The 19,984-nt window shown below is 55.6% G+C and overlaps 1 protein-coding gene across 7 annotated transcripts in view; it reads left to right on the plus strand.

Moving 5' to 3' along the window:
• The window catches only part of TESC (tescalcin), a 60,733-nt gene that overhangs the window by 21,382 nt on the left and 19,367 nt on the right, over positions 1-19,984 (plus strand). For all 7 annotated transcript variants that reach the window (XM_036276251.1, XM_036276248.1, XM_036276246.1 and 4 more), the window contains exons 2-3: positions 4,974-5,043; positions 16,692-16,772. In XM_036276251.1, coding sequence (XP_036132144.1) covers positions 4,974-5,043; positions 16,692-16,772 — 151 coding nt within the window. The remainder of the gene's footprint in view (positions 1-4,973; positions 5,044-16,691; positions 16,773-19,984) is intronic.

Consider the following 19,984-nt stretch of genomic DNA (forward strand, 5'->3'; position numbering starts at 1 on the left):
ATTTCTCCAAATCAGTTCTCAATCCTTTTCTCTCATCTCCTTCTGGTTCCCCTATAACATGAATGTTGTTGTTTGATGTTGTCTCTTAAGCTATCCTCATTTTCCTAATTCTTTTTTCTTTTATCACTGTTCTGACTGTGTATGTGCCACCACCTTGTCTTCCAAATTGCTAATTCTGCCCTCTGCTTCATCTAGTCTGCCGTTGATTCCCTCTAATATGTTCTTGATTTCTGACCGGTTCTTTTTTATGGTTTCTCTCTCTTCGTTGAAGTTCTCGCCGAATTCATCTGTTCTCCCCCTAAGTATATTGTGCATCCTATAACTGGTGTTTGTTGTTCGTTTTGCTTATTTGTTAATCCTCATCTGAGGATATTTTTCCATTGATTTTTAGAGAGAGTGAAAGGTTTGGAGGGAGAGAGAGAGAGAAACACTGATGCAAGAGAGACACATCGATTGGTTGCCTTTCACGCAACCCCAACTGAGGTCAGGGATCAAACCTGCAACCCAGGTATGTGCCCTTGACTGGGAATTAAACCAGCAGGTCTGCAAGCTGATGCTCTAACCACTGGGCAAACCAGCCAAGGCTATAACCAGTGTTTTGAACTCTGTGTCTGGTAGATTGTCTCCATTTTTAGTTTTTGGTGTGTTTGTTCCTATTTTTTTCATTTGGGGCGTGTGGGTTTTATTTTGTTTTGTTTTGTCCCATTTGGCTGATTCTCTTTTGTTTTTCTCTGTCTATATTAGGTAGATCTGCTACATCTACCAGTCTTGACAGGTGGCCTTGTGTAGGGGATGTCCTGTGAGACCCAGTGGTGCACTCTCCCTGTTCACCTGAGCCTGTTGCTCCAAGCTTGTCCCCTGTGTGGGTTTTGTGTGCCCTTATGTTGTAGTTAAGCCTTGGTTGCTGTTGGCACGTCAGTGGATGGGACTGACACTCAGGCGGACTGGCTATGAGGGCTGGCTGTGACTACAGTGGACAAACTGTTGTACGGGACAACCCCTCAGAGCTGCAGTTGCTTTAGTGGGCCTTCGGTGCCAGCCAAGTCCACCTTTTGGTGTGTCATTTTTGGAGCTGTTTGGGTGGGAAATTGGTGTGGTCTGAGGCTGGGTGGGTCAGTTCTGGAGCTTCATAAAAAGGGCTTGGGGGCAGGCCAACACCAGCTATTTGTGCCCAGCTTGGAGCTGCCTGGTGAGTGCTATACGGTGATCTGAAGCCGGCTGCCAGTTGTGCTGCTTGGTGGTGCTTGGGAGAGGCTGTGCTGCCAACTGAGCTGGCTGCCATGAGGGCCAGGCTTGGGACCCTTTGGTGGGCACCACGATGTGAGCCGAGCCAGCTACCCCTGTGCTGGGTTTGTGGCCACTCAGTTGAAGCTATGCTCTAAGCCAACACTTAACATTAGGCTTGGGCCACCTGAAGGGAGTTACAGCGCACGTTGAGACGGTCGCCACTTGTGCCCGGCTTGGGGCTTCTCAGCAAGAGGTACAGGGCATGTTGAGGCCAACCACTGCTTGTGTGGGGTTTGTGGACCTTGGAGGGATTCTAGGGAGGTCCACGGCAAGAGCCCAGGAGGGCTGCTTGTGAGGAAAAGCTGTTGGAAGTGGCTCAGGTCAAGCACTTGAATTGGGTGGGGTGGGATGTCAGGGAATCAAGGGGGTGGGAGGGGGTGGTTAGCAGGTGTTAGCCAGGTCAACGAAGACTCAGATACTGCATCTGCCAGAGCCTGCACCTGCCACCTGGGTCGGGGAGGGCTCATCAAAGGAGCAGCGGCACCGGCCCCCCTTCCCTCCTGGGAGAGAGGCGCCCTGACCCAAATAAATAAAATCAGAAATGAAAGAGGAGAAGTAGCAACTGGCTCCAAAGAAATGCAAAATATTGTAAATATTATGCCAACAAATTGGACAGTGTGGATGAAATGGATAAATTCCTAGAAACTTACAATCTTACAAAACTGAATCAGGAGGAATCTGAGAGTCTGAATAGACAGATTACAACTAGTGAAATTGGAGTAGTAATTAAAAAAAAACTGCAACAAACAAAAGTCCTGGACTGGATGGCTTCACGGGTGAATTTCACCAAACAGTCAAAGAACTAACACCTATTCTTCTCCAACTATTCCAAAAAATTCAAGAGGAGGGAAGACTCCCAAGCTCTTTTTTCAAGGCCAGCATTATCCTAATTGCAAAACCAGATAAAGACACTACAAAGAAAGAAAATTATAGACTAATTTCTCTGATGAACATAGATACTAAAATCCTCAACAGAATAGTAGCAAACCAGATCCAGCAATGCATTAGAAAGATTATACACATGACCAAGTAGGGTTTACTCTAGGGATGCAAGGCTGGTACAATATCTGCAAATCAGTAAATGTGATACACCACATAAACAAAATGAAGGGTAAAAACCACACGGTCATATCAATAGATGCAGAAAAAGCATTTGATGCAATTCAGCACCATTTGTATTGATCAAAACTTTCAGCAACGTGGGAATAGAGGGAACATATCTCAACATAATAAAGGCCATATATGACAAACCTACAGCCAATATCATACTCAATGGGTAAAAACTATTAGCATTTCCCTTAGGATCTGGAACAAGGCAGGGAAATGCTTTTACCACCTGTATTCAACATAGTACTAGAAGTCCTAGCCATAGCAATCAGACAAGAAGAAGAAATAAAAGGCATCCAAATTGGAAAGGAAGAAGTAAAACTGGCATTATTTGCAGATGGCATGATACTGTATATAGAGAACTCTAAAGAGTCCACCAAAAAATTACTAGAACTGATAAATGAATTCCATAAAGTAGCAGGATACAAAATAAATATCCCGAAATCAGTTGCATTTTTATGCACCAATAACGAACTATCAGAAAGGGAAACTAAGAAAACAGTTCCATTCACAGTCGCTTCAAAACGAATAAAATACCTAGGAATAAATTTAACCAAGGATGTAAAAAACCTATACTTGGAAAATTAAAAACACTGAAGAAAGAAAGTGAAGAAGATACAAATAAAGTGGAAGCATAAACTGTGTTTATGGATAGAAAGAATTAACATCATTAAAATGTCCATATTACTCAAAGCAATCTATAGATTCAACGTAATTCCTTTCAAGATACCAATGCCATATTTCACAGAACTAGAACAACTATTCCAAAAATGTATATGGAACCACAAAAGACACTGAATAGCAACAGCAATCTTGAGAAAGAAGAACAAATTTGGGGGAATCCTGCTACCTGATATCAAACTATACTACTAAACCATAGTAATCAAAACAGCATGGTACTGGCATAAAAACAGACATATTGATCAATGGAACAAAATAGAGAGCCCAGAAATCCATACCTTTATAACCAGTAACTGACAAAGGAGATAAAAACAGACAGTGGGGTAAAGATAGTCTATTCAATAAATGGGGTTGGAATATTGCACAGATACGTACAAAAAAATGAAACCATCCACAGAATAAACTCATCGTGGATTAAAGATTTAAATGTTAGACTCGAAACCGTAAAAATTCTAGAAGAAAATATGGGTAGGAAAATCTTGGACATTTCTGGTAATATTTTTTCTGATCTCTTTCCTCGGACAAGGGAAACAAAAGAAAAAATAAATGGGACTACATCAGACTAAAAAGTTTTTGCACAGCAAAGGAAACCATCAACAAAATGAAAAGACCACCCACTGAATAGGAGAACATACCAATACATATCATAAGGGGTTAGTATCCAAAATTTATAAGGAACTTAAAACTCAACCCCAGAAAAACAATCCAATTAAAAAATGGGCAAAGGACCTGACTAGACATGTTTCCAAAAAGGACATCCAGATGGCCAATAGGCATATGGAAAGATGTTCCATGTCACCAATCATCAAAGAAATGCAAATTAAAACCACAATGAGATACTGCCTCACACCTGTCGGAATGGCTATCACCAATAAGTCAGCGAGCAATAAATGCTGGCGAGGGTGTGGAGAAAAGGGAACCCTCATGCACTGCTGGTGGGAATGCAGACTGGTGCAGCCACTGTGGAAAGCAGTATGGAGTTACCTCAAAAAATTCCAAATGGAACTGCCTTACGACCCAGCGATTCCACCTCTGGGAATTTATCCCGAGTAACTCCAAACACGAATTCGAAAGAGGAGATGCATTCCTGTATCCACTGCAGCGTTACTGACAATAGCCACGATTTGGAAACAGCACAAGCGTCCACCAGGAGATGCGTGGATAAAGAAGCTGTGGTACACGTACACAATAGAATAGTTTCAGGTGTACAACATAGTGATTAGACGTTTATATAATTTCCGAAGTGATTCCCCAGATAAGTCTGGTACCCATCTGACGCTGTACCTAGTTATTAAAACATTATTGACTATGTTCCCTGTGCTGTACTTCACATTCCCATGACTGTTTCTTTCCTTGGACATTCATATTTAATCCCTTCCCCTTTTCACCCAGCGCTCTCAACTTCCCTGCGACCTGACGGCCATCAGTCGGTCTGTTCTGTGCATCCATGAGTCTGTTTTGTTTATAGGTTCCATTTTGTTTTGTAGGTTCCAGATCTAAGGGAAGCCACATGGCATGTGTCTGTGTCGGTCTGATGTGTTTCTCTTCAGATACGACGATGCCAAGCCCCTTTCTCAGCCGTCTCCGGGAGCGGGAGAAGAGCTGATCTCTTAGGGGCTGAAGAAGGAGAGAAAACCTGAGTCACAACTGCCCCGGCCCAGGAGCAGTTATCAGTATCATTGCTAAGGGGGAGCAGAACTAAGGGCCCCAGAGCTGCGTTACCGGGAAGAACGGAAGCCCTTTCCGGGCTCAGTTTGCCTGGGGGGGAGGGGGAGGGGATGGATGGAAGAGGGGGCAGCCATGAGGCAGAACAGCTCCAACCTCCCTCTGGTTGCTTTGAGTTCAGCGGACAGTGGTGTCTCCTCTCTCTCACTGTCTCCTCTCCTCTTGCTTCCCAGTCTCATCAGACCAGATCGAGCAGCTCCACCGGAGGTTTAAGCAGCTGAGCGGAGACCAGCCCACCATTCGGTAAGACTGGCCGCGGGGGCTGGGCTGGGCAGGTCCGTGGCTCGTGGGGGATTTCCTTCCACCGCCTTCTTTCCGTGAGCGCAGGGTGACTCTGGAAGAGCCCCTGGGCTGCCCATCTCCCGTGGTGTCCATTCCCGTGGTCCCTTCTCGATAAGATGTTCTCCACTAGGAGGGGGAGAGCCACACCTGCTTCTATCAGGATCAGAAAATTGTATCTTGAGTGAAGACAGGGGGCGGGTTGAAGAGCTGGCCAGCCACCCCCACCTCACCCCTCAAATACGTCGCGCCCCTGGGCTCCCGTGCTTGGAATCGAGGACGTGTTCGAGGCCAGGCTCCTGCCATTGTCAGGCGCGGCCAGGTCTGGGGCTCAGGCGTCACGAGGCCCCTCTCTGATGTTTCCTCGGGTTGTTCTGACCTCGGTTAAGGTGGCAGGTGGCAGCCTCAGCTTTGTGTCTGGGCAGCTGCCGTCCTACGTGGCATTTTTGACTCTCACCTTTTAGAAGCTGTGCAGGTGTTTTGTGAGGACAAAAGGAACCGTAGGGGAGTGAGTTTAGTCTCACCTGGAGGTTGGGACTTTCGGAATGAGTGTAAGGAGAGGCCTGGTGAACAGGTTGACCCGCGTGGGTGAGGAAGGTCCGAGCTGAACCACAGCCAAGCAGTTTCCGACGTGCAGTGAATCCCGTTCTACCAGAAACTTCTGACAGGGTGCTCCCTAAATTAAACATCCAGGGCCTTCAGGTGACAGGGCTGGGACTTCTAAACCACACCTTTTAGTAATCCAGAGAAACTTCTTAGTATGCAGACTTTGGTTTCACTAAGCTTTATGGAAACTGACAGGTCAATATCTGAGTTCTCTTGTTCTCCCAAAGGCACGTGGTTGACCCAGGGGGCTGCATCTCAAAGCCTTGGTCCGCAGAGCTTGGATGCTGGTGGTCCCCGGTCCCGTGGCCGCCCGGCTCAATTTGATTGTATCCAAGGCCGATGTAAAGACACTCAGGACTTGCCCCTCTGATCCCATACTTCTCACTCAGCCCAGTGGAGAGAGCTGAGCCCCTCCCCCCAGAGGTCACCTGTTTCTCACTGGCTCCGATGACCAAACACAATGGCTTGGGGCAGAAATGCAAACTGGTTTTCCCCCAGAGCTGTGAGGGATGGGGCGGGGTCACCAGCCAGGGGCAGGAGGGTGGGAAGGGGAGAGCGGGCTTCCCCAGGCCAAGGTCAGCCTCCTGTGGCCGTGGGCTGAGGGGTGGGTGCCCGGTGGTAACAGTTCAGCTGGGCGCCTTGAGGTCTGGTGACATCTTTGTGCCCTGGATATCGGACATGGAAGTGTCAGGGCCCCTTTCTCGAGATAACTTTCTGGCAACTGCACCCCCAGCCCTGTAACAAACCGCTTTGGGGTTTCTCGCTGTTATGGGTCTGGGGGTCGGAGGTCTTGGCTGGTAAGAGGCTTCGGGTCCAAATTCTACATGGTTGCTTTTTCAGACTTGGGGGAAGCAGAGGCAAAAACCCAGCCTGGGGAAGCACGTCGTGTTGGACTCTTCTGTCTCATGGGCTGTGTGGCTGTGGGTTAGTTGCTCTGTGTCTCTGAGCCTGTCTCATCTGGAAGGTGAGCATGCTCGTTTGGGTTGGATTTGAGCGTTAAAGACGAGCAGATGCGTGCTGGACACTTCCGCTCTGAGCTGGGCCGGTTGGCATTGGCAGACGGGGCTGCCGTCGTTCTACCCGCTCATGAGGTGAGGTCCCACCTTGAGGTGCCCAGGTGTGTTCTTCTATTGCTGGGGTGGGGGTGGGGGTGGGGAGCACAGACGCTCTGGGAAGAGGAGGCTGGTTGCCCCTCTTACTGTGAGTTTCCAGCATCTGAGTCCTGACTGTGCAGAAGCAGCCTCCCAGGGGCCTTTGCAAAGACTAACTGAAACCCGGCGTCCGTTCTACGCCCGTTCTTCCCAACTTGTACGTGTGCCTGGAGAGCCCGTTGGGGTGCCGACCAGGGCTGGGGGTGGGGGCAGCAGGACAGACTTTCCTGCTAAGAGCCAACAGATGTGTTGGATTTAGTCAGAGGAGGTGTGAAATGCCCGACAGACAGACAGACAGACAGACGGCCGGGGCCAGGTGGCAGGAGACGGGGTGGCGTTCAGGCTGGCTGCGGGGGGACGCGTTTGCTGAGCACTTACGATGCCCCGGGCGCCGCCCTCGCCACACCAGGCTCCATGACCCCGTGCAGTCGAGGGACTTGCGGCATTTGCACTGGTTGGAAATGCAGAGTCTCGGGCCCCACCCCAGCTCCAGTGAAGCCAAACCTGCATTCCAGCGAGATTCCTGGGCGCATGAATGGCTGCGTGAGTGAGAAGTGAGGAGTGGTGAGCATGGGCACTAGAGAGTCCTCTGTGTCTGTAAAGCTTGGCATAGATGAGACCCACGACTGACAGCATGCCCTTCAGAGGGTCGCCCAAATCTAGTACAAGAAGTACCTGGGCCCGGCTCGTGGGGACTGCTCACAAGTGTGAGCTCCTGTCATCTGAGTATGCCCCGCCCAGCTGGCGCGCGTCATTCCAGGTCCCAGGAAACCCCACAGGAAGCAGTGGTGGGACCTGTTCTCCCCGCTTTGCCGATGGCTCAGAGAGGCCGTGATCTGGCCAGGGTCGCCCAGTCGTAAGTTGGAGGAGTCGGGATTTGAACTCAGTGCCGGGACCTTGTTGTGAGGAAGCTGCGACTTGTGCGTGACTTCTGAGGACCTCGGTCTCCCTGTTCGGCCATCTAGGACCATCTGCTCTTAATGTCCTGGGCGGGGTGTGTGGTTCTCTCCGTCGCAGCCCCCCTCCCTGTCTGCCGTCGGTGCTGGGAGGTTAGTGTGTGTGCACCCCGAGAGCCCCAGCAGCCTGCAGGAAGGAGGTGCACTGACCACAGCGTCTTATGCAAATGGGCCTGCAGGAAGGGCCTGCTCCAGGCGCTCAGAACCGCTTTGCCTATTGGTTCCCTGGGCTTTCCAGTGTGTCTTCCCGGGCAGAGGAATGAGGAGCTAGCTGTGGGCCGTAGTCTGGTCTCCAGTGCTGTCCCCACTCTGCCAAGGGCCTCCTGAGTGACCTCAGGCTGGGTCTTCGACCTCTCTGATCCCTGGGCACAGCCAAGGGGGCCGGCTTTGGAGCAGGGGAGGATTCATATTTCGTGTTTGGAAACCTGATGGTGGAAGCCGGCCAGGTCGTGGGACATTCTGGCCCACAAGAGAGGCGTTGGCTGGGGATCCCCGAGTGTGGCCCCCGGACCCTCAGTCTGTGAGGCATGGGGAAGCAGTTCCCTCGCACCCTCCCACAGGGGTTATTTGAATACCTCAACTGCAGAAGTTCCCTTAAAAAGGGACCATTCAAACCTGTAGTCTTTGTACATAGACAGGTAAGGTTTGCAAGTTGCATTTAAAAGCTTAACAGAGAACTGGGCTTTGGAGTTTGTGAGTTGAATGTAGCTTAAAAAACTCAAACGAGGTAAAGCTGCCATAGTTGATTTTAATTGTTAACCCACTGTTCCCTACCCATGTTCCACGGGGTGACTTTCTAAAAATCATGTAAGGACATCTGGGGGTGGAGTCTACACTGCGGCATCAGGGCCTCACTCTGGGTTCCTTAGAAAGCCTAGCACCTAATTTTTTAAAAAATGCATCATGTTGCATTCTTTTTCTTTCAGAGGGCCCCCCCCAAATTATATGTTCCAGGACCCCCCAAATCCAAACGCACCCTTGTCACAAAACGCTGAGTTCTGAGGCCTTCTGGCAGAATGAAGGAAATGGTCATCTGCCGTGTTTACTGAGCACCTACTAGGCAAAGCCTTCTCTCTTGTCCTCCCAAGCATGTCTCCTGGCAGGGAGGACCCTCCGTGAGTAAACCCACTGAGAGACTAGCTGGAGGCCATGAAGAAGAGGCATCTTGTGTCCCTTTCGCTGGGCCCTTGACCGGGTGGCTGTGTTAAACAGCAACATTTCTCTTCCAGACAGCGCCCTGGCAGGCTCCCCAGCACCCAGAAATAGATGCAGTGGGCCCTTCAGTGTGGCGATGGAGGCCAGGAGGGACCTGATTAGATAGCGCCGCATCACAAAAATATTTTTAGGCTCATTAAGCCCCCGAAACATGGAGTGATTCCTGGGATAAAGGTGACCAGATGCGCACGGGGGAGGAGGGGGTGGCGTTTTGCTGACCGCTGCCCACGCAGAGCGCACACCAGGGCACCAGCCAGAGCCACCCCTCCGACGCCTGTCTTGCGTTCCTTGGCCCTGCTTACCATTGCTTCACCGAGTCAGAGTCCGCCCAGGGCGCACCCCACCAACGGGAAACCCAGCTGCCATTGGCTGGGTGCTAGTGTTCGCCAGGCACGGCCTGAAGGCTCACGGGGTGGTCTCAAGGGTCTCGGGAATCCTCCGACGTTCACGTCATCACCCCAATTTGCAGAGGAAGAAACGGAGGCCAGAGAGGCCGAGGTCTGGCAGCAGAACTGGCTGGCTGGCTGCCGTGGTGATCACTTCCTTTTCCCCAGACTCCGTCACTTTGTAACCGAGTCGCTTTGCTCTTAACCTGTCAGAGAGTGAAAACTGACCATCTTCGGAGGATGACTCACCACAGTGAAAGGGCGGAGGCCCCGCCGGAGCGGCAGGCTGGTTCACTGTCGGGATTTAACGAGCTCCCGGAGTTAAAGCTGCAGCTAGGATGCCGCGTGTTTGTTTACAAAGGTCGCGTGTAGAGCTGCCCCAGAAACAGCGCCTCCTGGGCCTCCACCCCGCTCAGGGGAAGGTGTGCGGGCCGTGTGAGGAGCCACCGGTCGTTTTGGTGTGAAAGGGTGTCCGGGTGTCCCCGAAGCAGAAGGATGCTTTCTGAGTGGCCTTGGATGTGTTAGTGGGCACATGCGTCAACTTTTTTTCAACCAAGGTCCTGTTCCCAGGGTTCGTCCTGCCTCCATCTGTGCGTTCAGACGCAGGCCGTGGCTCTGAGGATGCGGTGGCGAGGGGGTGAGGCTCCCTCTGCCTGTGGGGGCTTCTGCTCTGGGCGCGGGGAGCGTGGGAGCCGGAGTGGCGACTCATTCTACATCGCGATAAAGGAAACGAAGAGAGGCGCGTCCCTCGGGGCCACCGTGGGGATGAGGGCCTTGGGACAGGTGTCCATGAGGAGCCTCTGAGGGGGTGAGCGCGTCGGGGCTGAGCGTGGAGGGGGAGGAAGAGGCGGTGTGGAGGGACTGGGGTTCCAGGCAGAGGGACCTCACGTTCAGACAGGTGGGGCCGAGCTTTGTCAGCCTAGGATGAGGACAGCCGGGGGCCGGGGGCAGGCCACAGAGGGTTGCCCATAGCGAGGACTCGAAATCAATCCTCATTCACGGCTTGGATGTCCATGCCCAAGTCTGTACCTCGGCTGGGAGGTCTCTGAACACAGACCCACGTAGCAGCAACCCAGCCACCTGGTGTCCCCTTCTCACACTTAACGTGTCCCCAAGCAAGCTGCTCACTGTCCTCCCCGGGGTCCCATTCCGGCCTCTGTCATCTCCCCATGGGGTACGGACCCCCGGCTCCTGCTCTTACGGCCCTACCTGTGGACACACAGAAGTGTGCGGGGCTCCTGTTCAAACAGCACGTCCTCTGCGCGAAGCATTCCATCCTGCCAAGAACAGTGAAGTCAGAGCCCCCGAGGGCCCGCAGAGCCCTGTGCCCGGGCCACCACCCCCCCGGCCCTCCTCCCTCGGGCTCCAGCATCGCCGTCCCCCTCTCTGGAATGCTTTCCCCAGAGCAGGGTTTCCATCGGCACTTGGGGCTGGAGAACCCTGGTGGGGGCCACGGTCCTGTACATTGTAGGGTGCTGAGCAGCGTCCCGGACCTTGACCCACTAGATGCCTGTAGCTCCCCCGACCCAGTAAGACCACGAAAGCCGCCTCCAGACTCCCCAGCTGTCCCCGGGTTGAGGACTTGCCCCTTTGGCACTCCGCTCCTGTGTCACCCTCGCCCCAAGGTTACCCCACTGAGACTTTCACCAGCTGCCTGTGGTCTCTGTCCCGTCCCTGCTCAGGTTGCCGGCCAAGCGCTTGTCACTGCCTGAGACACCCCGTTTTCCATCTGTTTCCCCACTGGACTCTCAGGGGGTGTCTGTGCGTCCCTGCTGCAGCCGGCTCTCGAGCGGTGGGAGGGCATGTCACCCCCACAGTCGGAACAAAGCGCCAGGTGTTGGGAGGACAGCCAGGTCCCGGCAGAGCAGGTGCAGGAGGAAGCCCGTGGCCAGGCGCAGTGGGGACTCCGTCCCAGCTGCTGGGAGAGGCACGTGCCTGGGGCCAGGGGACCCGCAAGGCTGGTGGATGGGAGAGCCACCTGGGCAGTTAGGGAACCCCCAGCCTCAAACGGTCGCTGGCACAGGACTCCCCTGGCGCCGGGTTCAAGGCAGGTTCTGGCGCAGCAGGTCTGGGCCAGCCAGGACTCCGTGTGGCTCCCGGGCTGCTGATGCTGCGGGTCCAGGCACCGCACGTCATCATCTGGGAAGACACGTGCTAAATGAGCCGAGGTCCCTCCTTCACGGACCCGGGGGCCCCCAGGTCCCCACTGTTGACTGTCTCATGGCCCAGTGTGGGGATCCTCAAAGGCTAACCTGGGGGTGAGGGAGGGAGTCGGGACGGGCGGCCGGGAGGAAAGACCCTTCCCCAGGGCTGGGCTGGAGCTCCGGGCAGGAAGCCTGGGTGTGGCTGGGGGCAGCCCCCCTCCTAGAACCCTCAGGGGAACCTTGCAGCTGATCTGAGCGCAAAGCCTCCGGAAACCAACCCACCAGGCGGCTTGAGGAAGCTCCCGGCCCGCCCTCGGTGGTCTTGTCCTGCCCTCGTGGGCCAGACACTTGTCTTGCCTTCTCTCTGGGTCCCAGAGGGGGCCTCTCGGGCTGGGCGGGAGCAGGTGGCCCGTGAAGATCTCTGCTGTGTGTTCTCTCTCTAAAGCGAAAGGCGCAGCCCAAAGGAAGTGGTGAGCGAGGAAGCGCACGGCGGTCAGAGCCGGTTGGAAGCCGCTCTGCTGGCTGTGTGGCCCCAGCTCAGTCACTGCACCTTTCTGGGCCTCGTTTTCTTGCCTGTGAAATGGGGAGCCCTCGGGAACTGTAGAACCCTGGGCTCCAGCTCCTGGCCGGGGTGGGAGGCTGTGTGCCCCACCCCCCCCCCCCCGGTGCTGGTCACCACCATGCACCCGCTCAGGCTCGAGAGCAGCGACCTGTCCCCAGGTGAGGCGGAGCCCGTTCCCACGGCTCAGACACGGCAGCCCAGCCCGTCCAACCAGCCCAGAGGGCCCCCGGGGGCGAGTGGGGAGGGAGGAAACGGCCGAACCCCGCATGAATGGGGCGTGGAACTGTGGTTAGCCTCTCCCAGGTCCGGGGCACAAGCCTGTGCCCGACTTGTTGAAAAGGGAGGTTGGCAAATAATTGGGAGTGTCCCTGAAATCCAGACAGGCACCCTGACTCTCGGGGGAGTGGCTCCCGCCAAGGCTCCTGGGAGCTGCCCAGGCCCCTCGTATGGCTTAGCAGCCTTAGGACGTCTCTTCAACTCTCTGCCTCGGGCCCACCCCTTCAAGGTGGAGATAAGTTCCTGCCTCGCAGGATAACATGCAGAGCTGTCAGAACAGCACCGGACGCGTCGGGAGTCCATAGCAGGCAGGTTAGCTGCTGTGGACATCCTCATTGTTACTTTATTTTATTAGTTTCTTATCATCCTCACCCAAAGACATTTTGCATTTATCCTCAGATAGAGCAGGAGGGGGAGAAGGAGGAAGAGGGAGAGAGAAACATCGATGTGAGAGAGACACATCGACTGGCTGCCACCCACACGACCCCAACCGGGGCTGGGGACAAACTGCAACCGAGGTACGTGCCCCTTAGCGGGAACCGAACCCGGGTCTCTCCGGACCGCAGGCCGACGCTCTAACCGCTGAGCCAAACCGGCCAGGGCCATTCTCGTTATTTTAAACTTGGCCATGTGTCAGGCAGTACGCTCTGCCCCTGACATGCATTCGCCTCATTTGATCGTCTCATTAACCCCACGACAGTCCCCCAGTATTCCCACGATCCCCATTTTACAGATGAGAAATCTGGGCTCTGAGCTGGGGCTGGGGCTCACCCTAGACCAAGCGACGGGCCGGGTGGAGCCTGCTGGCCTCCCTCCCTGTCCTGTGGGAGGTGCTGGTTCTTCACCCGGTTCGGTCCGTCAGGAGCAGGGCTGAGGAGGAGGTGAGCTCCGCTCGAGTGTGGGCCAGGCAGGTGCCCACGCGGAAAGACATGAAGGCAACTAGGCTTCTGTCCCTCCGCACCACCTGCTGATCCCTGGCATCTGCCACCTCTTCTCCTGCCGGTGGGGGTCAGGCCTCCTTCTGTTGTTAATTTTCTTTTTCAGACACACTGTCAGGCTCCCGCCAGGTTGTTCCTACCTGTCCCTCTCCCTCCCTCCCGGGACATGGCTGCCTGTTCTCCCTCCCAGCTCTGCGCCAGGGTCCCTCTGCCCTTTATGGGATGTCACGGTGGCCAGGGCTGCTGGTGGGTCCCCTTTAGCCACCTTCCCAAGCCCCCGTAGAACCTGCAGCTTCCACATGTTTGGCCTCGGTTCCCTCCTGGGGAACGAAGCAGACTCACTCCATTTCGCAGGTGTGTCCCTGAGTCTGACCTGCCAGCAGCCCCGGGAGAGAGCTCCGAATGCCGAGCCCTCCCCCGGCACCATGCTGGGTGTGCTCCAGACCTGATGTCACCTGAGCACAGGGCAGCTCTGAGGCTCGCTTCCAGAGGAGCAGCCCAAGGCTCCGAGAGGCCAAGCCGCTTGTTCTGGGTTGCAGAGCCGGGCAGAACCCACGTCTGATTCCAGAGGCTGGGGAAGGGTTAGCAGTGGCCATGACCCCCAGTGAAAGCCAGAGAGGGCTTGGGGTCTCCTGTGCTAACTAGCCACAGAGCAGCCGCTTCCTTCCTGCGTGCCCGACAGTCCCCGTGAAGCTGCACCTGCCACTCGGACTGGACCGGTGCCCGCCCAGGGGCTCCGGGCATTCTGTCTGTTCCCTCCCCTGGTCGCCTCCCTCGACTGAGAAAGGAGAGGCGGCTAGTGCTGGGAGGAAGAGTGAAAGGCGACAGCTAGATGAGCTTTCACAGGCCGAACCCCTGTGACCCCCCACCCACATCGAGAGCAGAACACTGTCAGCCCCCAAGGGTCCCCCGGGCTCCCGCCCGGTCACCATCCTGACTTCGAGCTGCAGAGACGGTGTCAGCACTTTTTATTCTTTATAGAAGCAGGGTACAGGGGTTGTCTGTTTTGCTTTTTGTTGTTGTTTTTATTTTAGTCTATTTTATTTTTTTATCCTCACCTGAGGAAATTTCTCCATTTTTTGTTCAGATAGAGTGGGAGGGAGAGAGAGGAAGAGGGAGAGAGAGAAACATCGATGTGAAAGAGACACATGGAGTGGCCGCCACCCGCACGACCAACCAGGGCCGGGGACAAACCACAACCGAGGTACATGCCCTTAGCGGGAACCGAACCCGGGTCTCTCTGGACCACAGGCCGACACTCTAACCGCTAAGCAAAACTGGCCAGGGCCATAGTTGTTTTTAAAAGACTTTAGAGAGCACCCAGCCGGTGTCGCTCAGTGGTTGAGCATCGACCCATGGTTCGATTCCCAGTCAGGGCACGTGCCCAGGTTGTGGGCCTGATCCCCAGTCGGGGGCATGCAGGAGGCGGCCAATCAATGTTCCCTCTCATCGATGTTTCTGTCTCTCTCCCTTCTTCTCTCTCTCAAATCAATAAAGAAAAAATATTTTAAAAGACTTTAAGGAGCTATTTTAACAGCTTTACTGAGATAAGCACTCGCGTATTACGCCCTTTGCCCATGTGACGTGCACAGTTCATCTTAGAACATGTTCTTCTCCCCCAGAGGGTACACTGTGTTTATGGGCTGTGCCCCCCGGTCACACAGCCCCTGGCAGGCACTGGGCTGCTCTGTCTCTGTGGCTGTCCCTGCTGTGGGTGTGGCGTAGGGGCGGAGTCATGAATGTGTGGCCGTCTGTCCCGGCTGCTGCTGTCACTCGGGTCGTGTTTCCGAGGTTCACCCGCACTGTGGCAGGTGCCGGCACCGCCTCGCTCTCGATGGCTGAGTAGTACTCCAGGCCACCGGTTCTGTGTGGCTCCGTCTTCACCTGGGCGCGCGTGAATCTAAAACACTGGTGCCCACTGACGCGGCCCTTGAGTTGGGTCCGAGCGCGGGCCGTGCTGGGGGCACAGGAGGGGCAGGGAGGGGCGGGGGATGGGTTCTCGCTGCAGGGCAGGGGCGGAGGGGCCAGCAGTGCCTTCAGGGAAACTCGCAGCGGAAACCGTGCTTACTCTGCTCCGTGGCACTTCCCCTTTCCCCGCGTGACTTTCTTCTAGTTCTGAGTCTTGAATCCGGCGACAGTCCCTCCCCTGGCCATTCTTGTTTGAAGTGGCTGCTACCCTTCCTCCTCCCCGCCCAGCAGGCCTCCCTGTCCCCGTCTCTTCCCGCACCGCTGCCCTTTGCAAACCACCGAGCAGGACAAGAAAGGAGGCAGGAAGCAGATCTGAGAACAGGGCACCGCCGTGTGGGAAGGTCGGGAGGTGAGGCGCTTGGCCACCTTGCCCGCAGAGCGCAGACTCCGGGCCCAGCGACGGGCAGCGCTGTCTGACGGGCTCACCCTCTTCTGTCCCAAGTCAGCATCTTCTGTTTTTAAAACCACTTGACCAGAACACAACCACGTGCCCTTCAATTCACCCGTTAAGATGTGCACGTCCCTGGCTTCGCTCTTCTCCCAGAGTCGTGCGCACGGCAAGCACCGCGGTTCGGTTGTAGACGTTTGATCACCCCCAAGAAGAAACCGTGTCCTCGGCCATCACGCCCCACCGCTCCCAACCCCCAGCCCCTGGAAACCGCGAATCTACTTTCTGTGTCGATGGAGTTGCCTCGTCTGGACGTTTCAAGTCCACGGGATCGGGCCCTGTGTGGCCTTTGTGGCTGGCTGCTTTCACGTGGCGCCCGGTTCGTTTTCGTCTGGGCTGCAGAGCGCATCCAGAGTTCACTCCCTTTTCGTGGCTGAATACGGTTCCATTGTGTGGACATTTTATTGACCCAGTGATCGGTGGACAGACGTTTGGGGTGGTTCCACTCCGTGGCAGTTGTGAACAGCCTGGTGTGCACGTTCACGCATGCGTTTCCACGTACCGCGTGTTTTCATTCCTCTCGGGTACACTCCAAGGAGTGGACGTGCTGGGTCAGGTGGTACCTCCGCAGCTCACCCCTCAGGGACCTGCCAGGCTGTTCGCCAAACCTCCGAGGCCAGCACCCAGCCGCTCCGACTCCACCCTGGCCAAAGCGGGCTCCCCCCGGGGGTACTCACCACTCAGAATGGGGTGCCATCTGGTATCCCTTTATTTCCCCGGAGGTGAATGGTCAGGACACTGGTCAGGCTCCCCCAAGGCCTGTGAGCCCCCAGGCCCTGCGTGTCCCTGCCGGCCCGGGGCGGAGGCGGAGGCGGATCAGCGCGCCCGCTCTAGCCCGGCCTCTGACCTGGGCTCGTGGGCCTGCTGGGGATGACAAGGACAGCCCGGGAAGCGGTGACGTGCCAGTGACAGCCGTGCCCTTCTCTCCCTCCTTTCCCGGTGCCGTCCTTCCCGGAACCCAGCAAGGAGAACTTCAACAACGTCCCTGACCTGGAGCTCAACCCCATCCGGTCCAAAATCGTCCGTGCCTTCTTCGACAAGAGGTAGGCCCCTCTCCTGGAGCCGCCCTGTGGCGGTGGCCCTGTCCTTGGGGGAGCATCTTGCCCTTGTGATTTCTCACAGCCCTTGTGTGCTCAGAGCAGGCCCACACGCCACGCAGAGAAGGGGAGGGAGCTGTGGTGGGTGGGAGTTCTGAGCACAGGGACAGGTCACCCCACGCTTGGAAAAGGGATAGAGCAGGGGTGTGAGTACCAGGAGGCAGGAGGTCACCGGGGGCCATCGGGGAGGCTGCTTCGGTCTTCTCATCTGTTAAGTGGAGCTTGTAACAGCCTCTGCCTCGAGGGGTCGCTGCGAGGGTGCGCAGAGGTGATGGGTGCCAAAGCGCTAGGGTGCTACGCTTGTTCCCTGGTTCACAGATGGGGAGACTGAGGCACAGAGAGGTGGTGCACCTGGGCCGGCATCTCAGAGCTGGGCTCCGACCAGAGCGCACGCCACCAAATGTCCAGTGTTGTCGGAGTTGAAAGACTCACGTGACTGAATGAAGACTCAGAGTCTGAGGCTACTTTGGGGGGCAGGGGTGGGTACGCCCTCCCCAGGCCTGCCACCCTATGTCTGCAGAGACTGCTGGCACGTGGGGAGAACCAGCAGAAAGAGGAAGGAGGGGAACGGGCCACACGAAGGGTGAGGACTTCCCTGACCCGTTGCAGGTTATGTGGAGCCTGAACTCAGCTCTGGCTGTGCCAGGGCCGTGGGGCCGGAGCACAATGCTGAGCCTCTCTGAGCCTCGCCTGTTCATGGGGCGGGGGAGTAGAGAGTCCTCAGGCCTCCCCAGGAGATGCAGAGGCCTCCCTCCAGGGCCCATGGGACAGAGTGACCAAGAGTTCAGCAGGCAGAGTGGGGAGAGAAGGTGCTGCAGGAGGACAGCACGTGCAAAGGCCCGGTAGCACAGGGACAGCCAGTATGAATGGGGGAGGGGGCCTGGCTGGAGTGCAGAGAGGCTGAGCAGGGTGAGCAGAACGGGGATGGCAGGGCAGTGCCATGCAGCCCCTACACCAGCAAGAGGCGTCCTGATCTCAGCCTAGGGGCAGCAGGGGGAGAGGTGTCACTGATGGATTTGAAGGTGGAGTGTGGAGCATGAACCAGGTCTGCATTGCACTCTGGTTACCAGCTGGTTATAGGGGTGGAGGCCAGGGAGGGGGTGTATTGCAGTTCCCCAGGTTGGGCGGCTGAGACTGAACCTCCTCGGCCCTGGGAGACCCAGGTGGGGGGTTGGGGGACTCAAGTGCTGGGGGAGCCTCGGAAGGCATCAAGCTGGGGACGGACGGGATCCAATCTGCCTTTTGCAAAGCTGCCTCTGGTTTCGTGTGGAGTGCAGTGTTGGAGGACACAGCTGAATGGTGGAGGCTGGGCCAGGCCTTGGTGGGGGGCTGGGAGAGAAGAGGAAGGTCCCAGAGAGACGGAGGGAGTGATGTTGGTGATTGACAGGACGTGGGTCATGGGAGGAGGGAGTCAAGGGGACGCCAGGGTCTGCAGTGAGGGCAGCTCACGACCCACCTGCTTGAGAGAATTGCCATCGGATGGGCAATGATGCTGGACGATGCGGGAGGTGGAGGGCAGTGGCCGAGTGGGGGTGGTGAGCGTCTCCCCCATGGGTCCCGGAGCCTCAGCAGCTGCTTAGAGAAAATGGACATGGAGAGGAGGAAGCATTGGGTGACTCGGCAGGTAACTTGGATGTCACCGAGGAGGGGAAAATTAAGGAAAAGCCCCTGTGGCCTGCATCCAGATCTCGGGGGACTGCAGCTAAGCTCCTGCACCTCTACACTCTTAGCAGCTCATCTTCTGAGTCGTGATAAGGAGGCAAAGGAGGACCTCAGGAATCCCAGCAAAAGCCTTGCTTCCCAAGTCCCTGTGGGAACAGGACAGGGATCCGAGGAGCTGGTCTCAGAAGGCAGGGTCTGTCCCCGCCTCCAGGGGATCCTTACAGAATCATCAGAAAGTTAAAGGAAGTGAAAACATTGCTCTAAATTGGCATCTTTGCAAAAAGAACGAAAGCTGCCCTGTTCTCTTACTGGGAGTGGAGAGCAGGTGTGGCTGGCTCCAGGTGCTGAGTCTGGGTTTCTTCAGCCTTTGTACTCTCGTTGCCTTTGGACACCATGATGTTGTCCCATGTGGACCTCCCAGGAACACGGAGGGGAAGAGACCCCTCTCCCCTGGCGAGCATGGGAGGGGAGGTCATGCGATACCAGCCTATGGGAGGTCGCTCCCAATTAGTTCCTTGCAAAGGGCACCAGGGTGTCTCTCTCCTCTGAACAAAAATCAGATGGCGAAGCAGCCTGGTTCATGACCTTTTCTGAGAAGGACACATGGCCTGCCTTTCCCGGGTGCTAATCTTAATCTCTCTTGCTGCAGCCTAAACTGCTTGGGAAGGAATGTGAGCCAACCCCAGTGAGAAGTGCCTCTGGGGAGCCCGATAGTTCCAGGGGCTATTTTTATGCCCCATGAATTAGGTCTGTGCCCCTGACAGTAGAGACTCAGAGGTTCTTAAGAATCTGTTAGGCCCTGGCCGGTTTGGCTCAGCGGTTAGAGCGTCGGCCCGCGGTCCAGAGAGACCCGAGTTCGGTTCCGTTCCCGCTAAGGGCACGTACCTCAGTTGCAGTTTGTCCCCAGCCCTGGTTGGTCGTGCGGGTGGCAGCCACTCGAGGTGTCCCTTTCACCCTTTCACGTTGATGTTTCTCTCCCTCTCTCCCTCCCACTCTATCTGAACAAAAAATGGAAAAATGTCCTCGAGTGAGGATAAAAAAATAAATACTCTGTTAGGAGCAGTGAGAAGATTTATAAGGCAGAAGGTTTAAGGGGAGACAGAAAACTATCAGACGAGGCTCCCTGCGTCCGGGGAAGGTCTCGTCTAGTCCCAGATTTGCAGTTTTCACAGTCCACCCTCCCTATTCCAGGCTTGGGATCCAGCCCGTTCGGGAGTCTCCTGGGATGGAAAATCGAGGCTAGTGGGCTGTGTAAACTGTGAAGTGTGGTACCCTCTTCAGGGTCAGTCAGTGTCTGAAAGAATAGATGGGCCCTAGACGGAACCACAAGCCTTTTTTAAAGCCGCGGTACAGTCCTGACCGGAGTGGGACCCAAGTAAATGTTGAGCTCTACCCCTTAATTGTTCGTTGTCCCGGGCCAGCTGGAAAGTGCCCCTTCGCAAGGACGCTCAGTAATTGCGGGCGACCCTCGGCCCCCCGTTCTGATGACGACTTGC

The sequence above is a fragment of the Molossus molossus genome, unplaced genomic scaffold (genome assembly GCF_014108415.1).
Source record: "Molossus molossus isolate mMolMol1 unplaced genomic scaffold, mMolMol1.p scaffold_m16_p_22, whole genome shotgun sequence".
NCBI lineage: Eukaryota > Metazoa > Chordata > Mammalia > Chiroptera > Molossidae > Molossus > Molossus molossus.